This window comes from Podarcis liolepis, assembly GCF_965112155.1.
Source record: "Podarcis liolepis genome assembly, chromosome: 2".
NCBI classification, from domain to species: Eukaryota; Metazoa; Chordata; class Lepidosauria; order Squamata; family Lacertidae; genus Podarcis; species Podarcis liolepis.
Genome location: NC_139555.1, coordinates 101,440,943 through 101,454,698, shown reverse-complemented (window position 1 = coordinate 101,454,698; position 13,756 = coordinate 101,440,943). Strand labels below are relative to the sequence as shown.

General features: G+C 42.0%; 1 protein-coding gene across 9 annotated transcripts in view; it reads right to left on the bottom strand.

Moving 5' to 3' along the window:
* The window catches only part of CADPS (calcium dependent secretion activator), a 356,444-nt gene that overhangs the window by 161,283 nt on the left and 181,405 nt on the right, over positions 1–13,756 (bottom strand). For all 9 annotated transcript variants that reach the window (XM_083491182.1, XM_083491174.1, XM_083491178.1 and 6 more), the window contains exons 8-9: positions 12,856–12,995; positions 8,372–8,438 (exon numbers count right to left, since the gene is read on the bottom strand). In XM_083491182.1, the coding sequence (XP_083347308.1) occupies positions 8,372–8,438; positions 12,856–12,995 (207 nt within the window). The remainder of the gene's footprint in view (positions 1–8,371; positions 8,439–12,855; positions 12,996–13,756) is intronic.

Genomic DNA, 13,756 nt, shown 5'->3' with positions numbered 1-13,756 from the left:
TGCACAGGTTTCTACTTAGTGGAAGACAGAATGCTGGGATACTACATTCATTATCCTAGGGGCACAGAGTAAGATTCGGCCTTCCAATAATCAAATATATGCCATGGAACATTCTTGTCCACAGAGCAGTCGTTAGGCAGAACAGGGAACGATAAAAGGGAGCAAATGGGACTGGACTGTGGAGTTGTAAGCATGGTGCCTGATGTTGTAGATGTGCCCGTAAAGACCCTCCCTGGCACATACAGGGCCCTGTCCTCTTGCATCTTCACAGCTGAAATTAGGCTTGAAAAAAAGCCTCTTATTAGCTACCACAGGCGGCTTCTTTCAAGTCGAATTTCTGCTGTAAAAGGGGTGGGATTTGTGGGAGTGCTGCTCTCCAGGAAGATAACCCCTGTGGCATGAAAAACCCCCACACACATTTCCAAGCCTAATTGCTGATAAGGGAGGCCAGAGCGAATGGGTGTGTGTGGCTGTGATGTGAATGCAGCTTGGGGTGTGTGTGTTGTGGTGCAGGCAGGCATGGCTGCAGCAAGCAGGTATCACCTGCAACATTTTCTCCAGTTTGTAAATGTGCCCACAAACTGCTGTCCCCCACCCCTGGCTGTAGTCCAAAGATGAAAGCATACTGCGACCAACTTGCGAGAGGCATCAAAATATGTGTTCCTCTCCACACTTCATATTTCTTAGATACACATTTGAGATTTATTTATTTTTTTAGTTCACAGCTAAAAACAAATATATCAGATGGGTATATTTGTCAGAGAGCTGTGATGGTCTGTGACTCCCTGTTGATTATCATTGTACCAGGCGTTTTCTCAATTAAAAGTTGATGCCCACAAGAACTTTCTGCTCTTGGTTTTCCTTACAGCTACTTGTGGCATTGCAAGAAACGTTAATATAGTGGGCACATGGCATGCCCAGGAATGTCGGCAGAGCCTGCGGCTGTCTCCTGCCCAGCAGCCTAAGGAAAAGCTTGAGAAGCTTGGTTCAGGCAAAACAATGTCAGTCTAAAAAACCCATGGCTTATTCGATCAAGGACAGCATTGGGTCCAATCCCTACTTCCTTCTTCTTCTTCTTGGCATGCCGTAATGGTAAACCTAATTTTCCTGTTACAACAGAACTGGGAAACCGTAGAACATCACATCTGCACTGGGCCCTCAGCTGTTCACTTGCAGATGAATAACCCGTGACTTTAGGAAACCAGAGGTAACCTCCTCTCACAGGCACTAGATATGGACTCCCAGTCCCTGAGCAGTTCAGAATCCATGAACAAGCACAGAATAGGTTTTAATTATCCCTAGAAGGAGATTATTTCTGTGCTGATAAGTCTCAGATTCATCAGTTGGTGGGCAAACACTCTATGGCCCCTGCCTAACATCACTGAGTTGTTTTATCGTGTTTTTACTATTCTGTTGGGAGCCGCCCAGAGTGGCTGCGGAAACCCAGCCAGGTGGGTGGGGTATAAATAATAAATATTATTATATCTATGGGGCATCCAGGGCAAGAGACTTTCAGGTAGAACCTGTTGTGGGTACCAGTAACAAGGAGTCAAATGGCAAATGAATAAATTGTTCTGACTACGTCCAAAACGATCCTTTAACATTCCTTAATAAACGAGTTCACGGTGGGCTTTTCACTCCCTGAATTGATCCCAGGGCTTTTGTTATTTTTATTTTTTTGAAGCTGTTGTCCAAAAGGCGGAATCTACATGCTTTGAAACCGCTTATCATTCATCTGGAGAGCGTCAGAGTGACACACTGTCAGAAACAATGTGCACTAAATTGCTGGTTGCCAGTCATATTAAAGCAAGATGAAGACCCCACAGATATGTACAGTTGTTGTCATTGGTCCTGCAAATGGCAGCTCTCAGTCCTCTGATTTACCATCTATCTGCGTGACATGACACATTCAATGTCAAGTTCTTGACGGCACTCTTCTTGCTGGCTGCAGGGGGCTCTGGCATCGCCTTGAGGTCCCCATCAGGCTGCATCAAGAGCCAGCTTGTACTTAACATTTGAAAAATCAGGATCGTCTAGGAGAAGGCAGTTAGAAAGCAAAGGATTCTCCTCAGCTCTAGGCTAGGAACTTACAGGGAAATTTACTGTCAAATGATTTCAAAATGACTTTGTTAAGGTTGTGTCACATTCTGGATTCCTGACGCAATTATATTGGTTTGGACATTTCCTTGACCTCCGAAGGAAACTTTGACTCCAACAATTCCTTAAAACTCTTGTATCAGTGCATTGTGTTTGTCATTTTGGAAGAACTGGGGGGTGGGGTTGGAAGAAATCCCCCCTCACTCGCTGGATGTGAGAGTGTCTGCTGCCCATCGCAGAAAAGCTACAAGACTTCCTTCCAAACTACACTGTACTATTAGCAAGAATGTATATAACAAGATGTATATCCACACGCACACACATACAGACGCACACACAAACCTTGCTAGGATATGCAATAAGATGTGATTTATTAAAAACAGAAGATTTTTCAAGCAAGATAAGATAATTTAGTGCCATGCTGCCCTCTTCTGGTCTCAAATAATCATTAATCGTGTGCTTATAACTGCCACCACCTCACTCTCAAATCTGTTGCTAGCTTCTCTTGCTACTTTCTCCACACTTTGATTATCCATACTTTAAAAACCCACAAGATATTGTTGTGGTTCCAAAAACCCACATGAGGAAAGCGAGCCAATTTTCAAGGTGTTACTGTGAAGGATTTATCACCAGTCGCAACCCATCTGGGTATCTCTAGTCATTCCTTGCATCACCCAGGCCTTGGCTTTCTTTTGTTGTTGCCTCCTGAATTATTGTTTGCCTGTTGCAAGGCTTTAAAGATGTGTTCCCAAATGGTTAGCATCTACAGGGGCGTGTGTGAATGAAACCTGCCCACTCAAACCATGAAGTGCTACCATGGTCTAATTCTGACACCTGTGGGTGCAACTGCGCTCTTAAGGCCTTTCCTTGGTACGTGCAAAACCTCTGAGGTGTGTCACCCATTGGCCCCATCCCTTTGCCATGAGGTGGTGTGGGGGGTTAGCTCCCCCTGCTCTGGAAAAGTACATAGCACATATAACAGCGGTCCTGAAAGACCTACATTGGCTTCCAGTACGTTTCCGAGCATAATTCAAAGTGTTGGTGCTGACCTTTAAGGCCCTAAACGGCCTCGGCCCAGTATACCTGAAGGAGCATCTCCACCCCCATCGTTCAGCCCACTATCTCCTGAAGGAGCGTCTCCACCCCCCATTGTTGTGCCTGGACACTGAGGTCCAGCACAAAGGGACTTCTAGTGGTCCCCTCCCTGCAAGAAGTGAGGTTACAGGGAACCAGACAGAGGGCCTTCTTGGTGGTGGCGCCCGCTCTCTTAAATGCCCTCCCACCAGATGTCAAGGAAATAAACAACTATCTGACTTTTAGAAGACACCTGAAGGCAACCCTGTTTAGGGAAGTTTTTAATGTTTGATGTTTTAATGCTTTAAATGCTTTTAATATTCTGTTGGGAGCCGCCCAGAGTATATGTATGTATGTATGTATGTATGTATGTATGTATGTATGTATGTATAAATAAATAAATATTATGCTGAAGGAGAAAGTTGGAAGAGCAATGTTCTTTTCCACTTCCTGTTTCAGCTCTATGAGCTTTTCAAGGCTCAGATCAGCACCTGAGCAGATGAACAGCAAGAATGGCAAATGAAAAATATTTCTAACTAATCAAAAAGCTGCTTCCCTTTTGTGTTGCTTCTTGGAACACTTACTGCATTGTTACCAAGTGCAGAGAATAGAATCAGAGAGAAGGTGTGTGCGGACTTACAGATGGGTGAGATCCAATAAAATGGACCTCCTAAGCTTCCTTCATGGGTTCCATCCCTTCAACTCACCATCAGATCACAGCACATCTCACTCTGTTGACTGAACCATTAAAAAAAAAAGTATCTTGCAAACCGCCCTGAGATCTTTTGATGAAGAAGGGCAGTATGTATCTAAATCCAGGGCATTTTTCCTGGGGGGAGGCAGGGGTACGCATACCCCTAAACATTTTGTGAATCTAAGTTTGGCCTCATTGAAGGGCAGTATTTCAATATGAGTAGGAAAATGAGAGTACCACTAGACATTTTTTATAGAAAAAAAGCACCGTATAAATCTTAGCAACAACAACACTCTTGCTCACGTGTCTGTGAGACAGAAAGAGAAGTCATTGTCCCTAGATATGCAGCATGTTGCTGCCACCTCCTGGACAATCCGTGACAAATGATGACAATGTTCAGTCTCCAGCTTCTAGTTGCTCAATCAAAATAATCAGATCTGAATTACTCCATGAGTGTGAAATGAGGGATGCCAGCAGATATTACATGTCCATGGGAGACTGGCTCCTTTGTCAACCAGAATTAACATCTCACCAGGGTTTTTCTTTCTGCGATGGTTTAATCTAAAAGAATATATTTTGTAATTCTGCAAATGTGTTCTTAATTTGTCATCTATTTGAATGTGTATGATTCCTTTTTTGCAATGCCAGTAAATGCTGGGTACCTGATTCATGATTTTCTAGCATATGTAACTGAGCCTGAACAACCCCAGTTCAATATCTAGAGAGATAAGCTTATTTGCCTTTTGCCATAAAAAAACAATAGTGTGGTACCTTAAAGACAATCACATTTATTATAGTATAACCTTTCCTCAATTAATCAGCTGAAAAATGGAATTTAGAAGGGAAATTCCAGTATAAAACTGCTGAATTACAACTAACAAGAAGTTTAATTCCATTCATTTGAGTCTGAACAGAATTGATTTGCTGTCCTGTCCCACCGCAGGTGTTAGTATATTTTTATTCAACGGGATTTGAAACCTCAAAAAGGTTATCCCCAGCTACAAAGTCACTGGGCTTATTTTGAATACTTTTCAGCTCTGATTTACTTGCCACAGGCTCTACTTCTATTTATTTATTCATAAGATTAATTCTAAACTTCCAACTCATTCGAAAAATATCGTGGCAGTGTACAATACAAATGCTTTTTCACTGAACTCCAAGTTCTACAAGCCCCTTGTTTAAGCAGAGGCTGGATGGCCATCTGTCAAGTATGAGCTAGTTGAGATTCCTGCATTGCAGGGGCTTGGACGAGATGACCATTGGGGTCCATTCTGCTAAATGCGAATTACATGATGCAGTGGACTCTAGCCCATGAAATCGCATGCCATAATAAATGTGATTTCGTTTAAGGTTCCATAAGCCCTATTCAGGTGTTTGGTGCATGTAGGTACCAAATGTGTGAGGAGTCTAGAGAGGGTTAGCCTCACACCTTGCATGAGCAGATCTCAATCCTAGCTGATGATGCGCACAACAGCAACACCTTTGGCTGACACAACAGCACCAGTCTGAAGGCAGTCTATGCAAGCGCAGATATATGTGTGTCAGGCTCTATCTACAGGGAGAGGTCCCCTGGTTCCCCCTACTGTGAAGGGAGTCTTTCATGCTGATCACAATTGGGAAACACTGGCCTGCGAGCGCTCCAATTGGAGAACAGCCTTTACCAAAGGCTTCATGGGCTTTGAAGACACTCAAACTCAGGACGCAAGAGAGAAATGTGCTAGGAGGAAGGCACACTTGGCAAATCCACACTGTGATCAACTCCCACCCAGAAACCAATGTCTCCACTGTAGCAGGATGTGTGGATCCAGAATTGTCCTCCACAATCACTTACGGACTCATTGCTAAAACCGTGTTTATGGAAGACAATCTTACTCGGCTACGAGTGATCGCCAAAGAAGAAGAATGCTATCGGAATGGCTTGCAGAAGAGAGAGCGCAGCATGGTTCTTGTGGCTGGTTGTGCACCAGATTCCTGCAGCCCCAGTACGACCAGTCGCATGACCAGTTGCACAACAAGCTTCCGCTAGCAGAACTGATGCACTGGATTTCACACTGCGCAACCATTATTCTCACCCTTATGCTAGCACAACCGCCCTTGCACTGTCAGAGAACGTTGAATGTTCCTCAACCTTTTCTGGGTCCAATCTAAATTGCTGGTTTTAAAGATCACCTTATCCCATATGTACCTACCTGAAACCTTAAGACCATTTTGGGGGACATATAAAAACCTCATTGAACGGGGCTTATTCAAGAAACAAATCCCAGAAATTAAAAAAAGACTGCCAACCAAGAACAATCTTCGCAGCTCACTTGATAGGGGCAAGCTCTTTCTGTTATATAGTGACAGGAAGCTGGCTTCAAAACTTTGGAGCTACCATGAAAAAAAAATATTGTTTGGTAGTGACCACCAGCTGTATAGCTGATAAGACTGTCAAAAGACTTTAAGTGCCAGATTTTAAAGACCAGGAACAAACATGTGTGAGATGAGATGACTAGAATCATATGAAAACACACCGAAGATTTCTGTGACATTATTACGACGCTACAGTTGAGGGATGTCTGGTCTGATGCTTTTAAGAGCCTCATATACAGCTGCAGCCAGTAGGATAGTTCACAAGCAAGAATCACTGTTTTGGTGTTGTGAAGGCAGGGCAGTGGCTCAGTTAGCACCATGATGTCAGTGGGCTACGGCCATTTGGAAAGCTGCTAGCCAGCAAACAACCAACCAGGTGCTTGCACGATGCTGACTGAACTGTGCTCTGCCTCACCATCATCTCCCGACAGATGTTAGTAAGGACCTACGGTACATTTGCCTCTCACCTCAGTTGCCCAGTAGAAGCAGCCAGTAATTCCCACCACCATATCTCAACCAAATTTCATGGTTCTTCTTGGCATACCTAATGATGAATTTCCTAACAAGTTCTGTCGGAGAACGAAGACTAATTTGGTAGTTTTCAAGAATACTAGATAGAGCAATTGCTTTTGTGATGCCATCTTAGAAGAGCAGCAAGAGCAATCATTTCTATTTCTTTTTTAAAAGAGCCATGCGGTTATATCTTATGGACTCCCATATGTGAAAATAAATAAGTAAGGCTGGAGGTTGCATCCACCTCAAGCTTTTCAAAGAACATCTATCTGAAGGAGAAAATGAAGAGATACTTCTAAGACATTAAGTGATTGGCCTTTCCCCCACTTCCTACAGTAAAAGTGTTTCATATAAAAACTTCTTGGAATTCTCCAGCCAGTTATGAGCATTAGACTGACTTTGGCGTGCATTTCCCCTGATTTATGATGCCGTGGACACATTTTCATTCCTAACCTTGGGGTCATATTCTGCCATCACTTTCACACTGCATAGCTCAGAATTTACAATGAGGTGAATAATGAGCCTGTGCTGTGAAATTTGCATGCAATTAGCATTCTGTTCATTGCAGAGGGTAAATTTGCAACCAGAGTGGTAGGTGGTGTACAGAAAGGCACTCAGCAAAACCGAAAGAGAACACACACTCTCTCCTGGACTTACTCCAAAGCTATTATGAGTATGTGATCCAAGAGGATGTGATAATGTTCTCTTAGGTTTCATGATACAGAGGCAAGGGAAAGCTGTTTGCGGTCGGACAGGCACTCTGGACTTTAAGAAGGCCAAATTCGAAAAGGTTAAGAGAATATTGGGTGAGATCCCATGGTCAGAAATACTCCTAAGACAAGGGAGACAAGATGGATGGGAGTTTAAGAAAGGTGAAAGACCATAAGACCATTCCAGCAAGAAATAAGACTGAGAGGCAGCTAAAGAAACAGGTGCAGCTGCCTAAGGAGCTGACAGATGAGCTGAGATTCAAGAAGAGCATGTATTAAGAAGCAGAAGAAACGGAACCTGGAACAAAAGAGCTTTTTAAGCCTTGTTTGCTAGGCAAGGACTTCTCAGCACGCCGGCTGTAGGAGCTTAGGAATGCTTGTCTGAAATCTTGCAGGAACATGCATCACCCCTCAAGATCTTGTGAGAGCATCCCAGAGCTGGTGTGCTGAGTGGGCCTTGCTCCTCAAGCAAGGCAGAGAGTTTAAAAGATCTCCAGCGTGGCTGGATTTATCATGCACAGTTTCAACCAGCCTGTCTTCAAGTGCGTATAGTTGAAATTGTGCAAGTTAAATGTGTGTGAAATGCGATTGTACTGTAGTGGCTTATCTAGTGGATGAGGTGAAACCTGAGCTTCAGATTTTTTGGCTTACATATCTCAGTCTTACACCAGCATTACCCAGCCAGGTGCTTTCCAGATGTTTTGGGCTACGAATCACAACATTCCTTGATCATTCCGGCTAGAGATGAAGGGAGCTGTAGTTCAAAATATTTGGAGGGCACCAGGTTGGGGAAAGCTACACTATATTATACCCGTTCTCAGAATTCATGCTTTCAAAAAATAGAATTTTTAAAAGAGATATTAAAAAGAGCAAAGCTGGCAAAACCACCTCATGTTAAAATAAGGAGAACCTTTATTAGTCGAAATATTACCTGGACCAGCACAAAGAACCTTTTCTTCCATCTCTTCCAGACATTTTTGCCAATGGCCCACAAATATCTACAAGAGAAGCAGAGGCAATTTCAGTAGGCAAATATCTAAGATTATGGTGAGTTTAACATAATACGTACGGTGAGTTTAACATAATATTTTTTTCATTCACAAAGTCAAAGGCTATATAGTCAGATATAAAGGCAAGGTTTACCACATCTCTTATCTCACAAATGCTTTTGAGTCTCACAGTTCAATTAATACAGGCAGGTCTCACAATCCAAACACAATGTGTTCTCAGAAAACCGCTTGGTGAGCTTTTGCGTAAGGAGTCAATTATTTCCATCTGATTCCTATGGGGAAATGTCTTCCTGACCATGAAATTTTGACCCCAATGTGACAGAAAAACCCAGGAAAGTCCAGGGAAGCTCTCTGAAACCTTGCAAAAGGCAAAGAAGGAAGGAAAAATGCTCTCTTATTTGCTTGATCTCTTCCTCATACCACAGTTTCTGTCGAAACAGCTGCCATGGAGTAACAAAAGACAAAAAGTAAAGCTTGTTTATGGCTACTTATTTGTTTACAGTGCTACATGCAAATCCAGCTGTTTGGATATCTGAATCTGTGGTGTGTATGGTGAGGTTTGGATACTAATTTATCATGTTTGGATAAGTGAAATGCTCAAAGAATAAGCATTTGTATAGTTGGACCTGTGTGTACAGTAAGCCCACAACTTGTGCACATTTACCTTGTGTACATTCGGCTTTACGCACTTGACAATATAAATATTAAAAAAACAAAAACATAAAAGGGGTGGGTGTCCAGGAACACATTGCACCCAATGTGTTTTGACTATATGTAATTATGGCTTTAGGTGATATCCCCATAACTCAACCCACATGGAAACTAAGGGCTTACTGAAGAATTTATAAATATGCTTCAAGTGTTGAAAGTGCGGATATGGGCAAAGCAAGAAAAAATATTTTTGTGTTGCGATTGCTGCAGCAATTTGCTATCTTGCTTCATGATCATTTATTTATTACAAAGTGTTGAAAACATGGATACATTTGATATGATTTATATCATTGTATCAAGTGATGAGGAGAATTTTACTGCAAATCAGCTATGAGGGTGTGTTAAAAGGAGGGCATACGATACTTCAGAAATATATTAACATCATATGCGATAGGGTGTAAAAAAAGTTTTGTTTATGTTTTCTGTAAATATTTATTGTTGTTTATGCTTTATACAGGTCATGTTTACAACACAAATAACACATCATGACATTATTTAACCATTATGACATTATATAGCCAATCAGAATTGGCTATGCGGTCATCTCCTAAAGCCAATTCAGAATGAAAGCAGTAACCATCACTCTGAATAGCTGTTTTGGAGGGAGCTATGATTTTAATACATTTGCCCTGCTTCTGAAAAGTAACTGAAAGAAGGAAGAGGTAAAAATACTTGAGAAAAATACCCATTTTGGCTTAGATCTACTTTCATTCTTTGACCTACTTTGGTATATTAGTTTGTGGGCATAACTCTGTTCAGCAGCAGCAGATATGACAGCACTCTCTGTGTGAGCTTTGAGAGTATGATGAATTAAATTATGGAATGTATTATCACAGCATGCGGTGATAGAATCCTTAAAAATAAAAAGGATACCTGAGGCATATCTCTAAATGGATATTATTAGCCATGAGAAGCCAAATGGAGCCTGTATCATTGGAGTCAATGTACCTCTGGTTACAGGGCAAGACAATTGTATCATACTTTGCCTATGATCTTCACATGGTTCACTTTAGGGGGAAGAATGCTGGAACTGCTGCGTCCATAGGGTTTGTGATTGGTGGCTGCAGCAAGGGGTGGTGTGGATTGGTTCCTGCTTTGGCAATTGTGCGTGCAATTGCCGGCTGCTGTTGGCGGAGGGCAGACACTGTGCGGCTTTTGTGATGTGTGCAATTGGCAGCGTTTGTCAGTCTGGTGAGTGATTTTTGGCACCCCCCCACAAAAAGCTCAACAACTCTGGGCCATCTCCCCCCCATTTTCTTAAATTGGACCCCCCCAAAAAATAGGGGGCACACTGAAAAATACGGCATGCTGGGTGGACAGAGAAAGAAAGTGCACCCTCCATTTGCAGGGGTTCAATATGGGTAAAGATGTCATGTGATCTGGCTCAGGGATATTTGGGAATCAGAGGAGGGTTCTTGCCATTTGAAAAATATTTGTGCTGCCCTTTACGCTGCTTTAAAGGTGCAAAGAACAGAAAAGTGTGAGGAAGCTCCGACAGTCCCATGAATTCAAATTTGTCTCCAAAGGTTGATTTAAATGTGATGCCAAGCGGGCAAGAAGAAGTTGCCTGTGTACCTTGCTTAAACCAGGTCCCTCAACCAGCAAAGCCCTCAATGCACATATAAAGGCCAGGTTTAAATGAGACGCTGAGCCCCTGCAACCCGGGGAAATTCTTTTTGACCTCCTGCGTCACATTTAAATCAAGCCTAAATCTATGCAGACAAAACTGTCAGGCACTTGGCCTACATGCTGTACAATTATGCATAATTTAGCAGAAACATTCTAGGATGCATTATTTATGGCTTGAACAAAAGTCCTCTGAAGTTAGTGGGGAAATTGTAATTGACTTCGGAGAGGTCTGGAGCATCAAAATTTGTAAGAACAGGGCAGATGGCTTAATCATTTAAATGTACTGAAGACTTCAGAATCAACTGCGAGTCAAAAGGAACTGTGACAAAAAGCCAAAGCTAATTAGGAGAGTTACACTCAGAAGCTTCTAAAGAAATGAGATATTGCTGAATGACTATCTACAGAGGGTGATCCAAATCTCAGATTGGTCAGCTACATATTCCTGGAGTGCCCAGAAATATTTCTAAACAAGAGGGGAAGAAATTAATTGAATGTTAGGTCTAACAGGGCTGCTTGATCATGCATACATGTCACCCTATTGGCCTTGCTTATTTATTTTTTACTATAGAATAGGCTCTGGAAGTGTAATTTAGGGCAGATTTTTATGGAGAATATGTAGATTTTCCTACAGGAGATAATTTAATGCAGAGGAGTTCAAATTTATGCTTTGTCAAGCATTTACTATATGGATTTGGGCAAGGAACTTTCTAACTGTCCTACTTCTCAGGTTGGAAATGAGGAAAAGTGAAAAAGCAGAGATGAAATACTTCCTGGTGAAAGTAGGTTATTGAATAGTTTACATCCAAATAGTACTGTAACAAGAGAAATTACTTTCTGCTGTATTAGCTTCTTTTGCTCCTAACGGTACCATCTTCATACAGTCTTCCAGAGGATTTTAATAAAATAGCACATTTGCAAAATATAGAAAAGATTTACATCTCCCTGTAAATAATGATAATTGACAGTTTCTGTTAATGTTCTTACCACACAGCAACGAGACTTTTATTTTGAAAATACAATGTAAGAAACATGCACATCAAGCAAATCAAGATATGGCAATGATCTGTACAAGATATGACAATGATTGCTGTGGTCTTTTCGTTCTCCGTCCAATTGGGGTGGTAGCGGCGGTGGCGGGATCAATCATGTGTGTTTCTGACATTGAGCAATTGGGATAGATAATAATAATAATAATAATAATAATAATAATAATAATAATAATAATAATTTATTTATACCCCACCCATCTGGCTGAGATCAAACTCTGAGACTCTTCTTTGTGTGCCTCCTCCACAAGAGGTCCGGAGGGTGGCAACATGAGAACAAGCCTTTTCTGTGGTGGCTCCCCATTTGTGGAATGCTCTCCTCAAAGAGATTCAGCTGGGGCTTTCATTACACACCTTTAGGCACCAGGTGAAAACATTCTTCTTCATTCAGGCCTTTGGCTGGTTGACATCCGAGGCCCTTTTAAATGTGTTGTGGAAGGGGAGATTACTAGTTTGTATTTTTAATATGCATTTAGTGTTTTTGTATTACGTTGTGAACTGCCCTGAGTTCTATGGATAAAGAGTGCTATACAAATAATAACAACAAAACAACGTCACAATACAAATGGGGCAATTTCCTTGTATATTTCTGTCTCTCACACACAAACAGAACAAAATTCCTGGTGAATTCTGTACAGATTTAGTTTTTAGCTCTACGCATCTGCAGAATAAACAAACTATTACTTATTAAAACAAGCTGTCATTATTTAAATGGAGATTGTCATATTCTGTCATGTCACAAATTAAAGTCAAATTTCCCAAAAGCTCTGGGGCGGAGGGAAAGCAGGGCTAATTAGAACTAAAATATTAGGGTGGTTTACACAAGGCATTTAATTTAAGTCATTAAAAATATTATTATTACTATTTTTAAAATGTGGTGATTATCTTTGAAATGATTAGCTGAGATCCACTGAATCATCTTTTAACCATATGTAAACCAAGGAAGAGGAAGGCAAAGCCACATTTGTCTCGCCCCCTGTAGCGCCAGGAAGAAAAATGACGGATGCCAAACTACTTACCCAGAGTGCTTCATGTTTTGAGGTTTATCCATTCGGACTGCAAGTTTGATTTTCAGGTTCTGATCAGGACAGTTTTTGGAAACAACCATGTTGTGCCATTCTGATTGCTTGGGGCTGTTGGGTGTAGGATGAAGAACGACCTGAAGGAGACAAAGAAGAGAAACTTTTAGTATGGTGAGGTTTAGAGAGAACAGAGAGTGCAGAGATACTGAGAGAGAAACGCAATTCATTCTTGACTTTTGCAGTGTTTCTGGGCTGAGTTCAAAGTGTTGGCTTTGGGTCTCAGTATTTAAAGCAGGCTGGGGCGAAATGCAACCCTCCAGGCCTTTCTGGCCCCCAGGATTTACCATTTCCCTAGGCCATGCCATGTCCCACCAACTCCAGGACAAGCCCTTCCATGAGAGATTTGCCTGTTTGGAAGATGTGCGTATTTATGTGTGAATAAGTGTGTGCATTTGTATAGAAACCTGTGGCTTTTGTCTGGCTGTAATGTAGCCTTTTCTACAAAGAGCAGAGCCACTTCAAGCTTCACCCAGTTTTGCTTCTGGCACCATCCGCCATCAAGGCTCCAGAAGGTTACTCTTGCAATATTGACTGACAAGATTCCTCTCCCGATTGTCTGCTTCTGTATGTACACACCTCTGCCATAGGGATGTCTAGTCAGGAGCATCCCAGGCCCTAAGGGTTTGGGGCCCACCCGTAGGTCTCATTTTGGGCCCTGGTGATGTCACAGGGGGCAGGCCCCAGTGATGTCACTAAACAAAATCCCCACCCTATTCCATTCTTGTCCATATCCAAAGTGATTTCTAATGCCCGTTTCTATGGTTCCCAACTGGATTGTTTTACTGGGGAGCTGAGGAAGGGGAAAACCCACTGGAATGGGATTGGAAATTTCCCAATC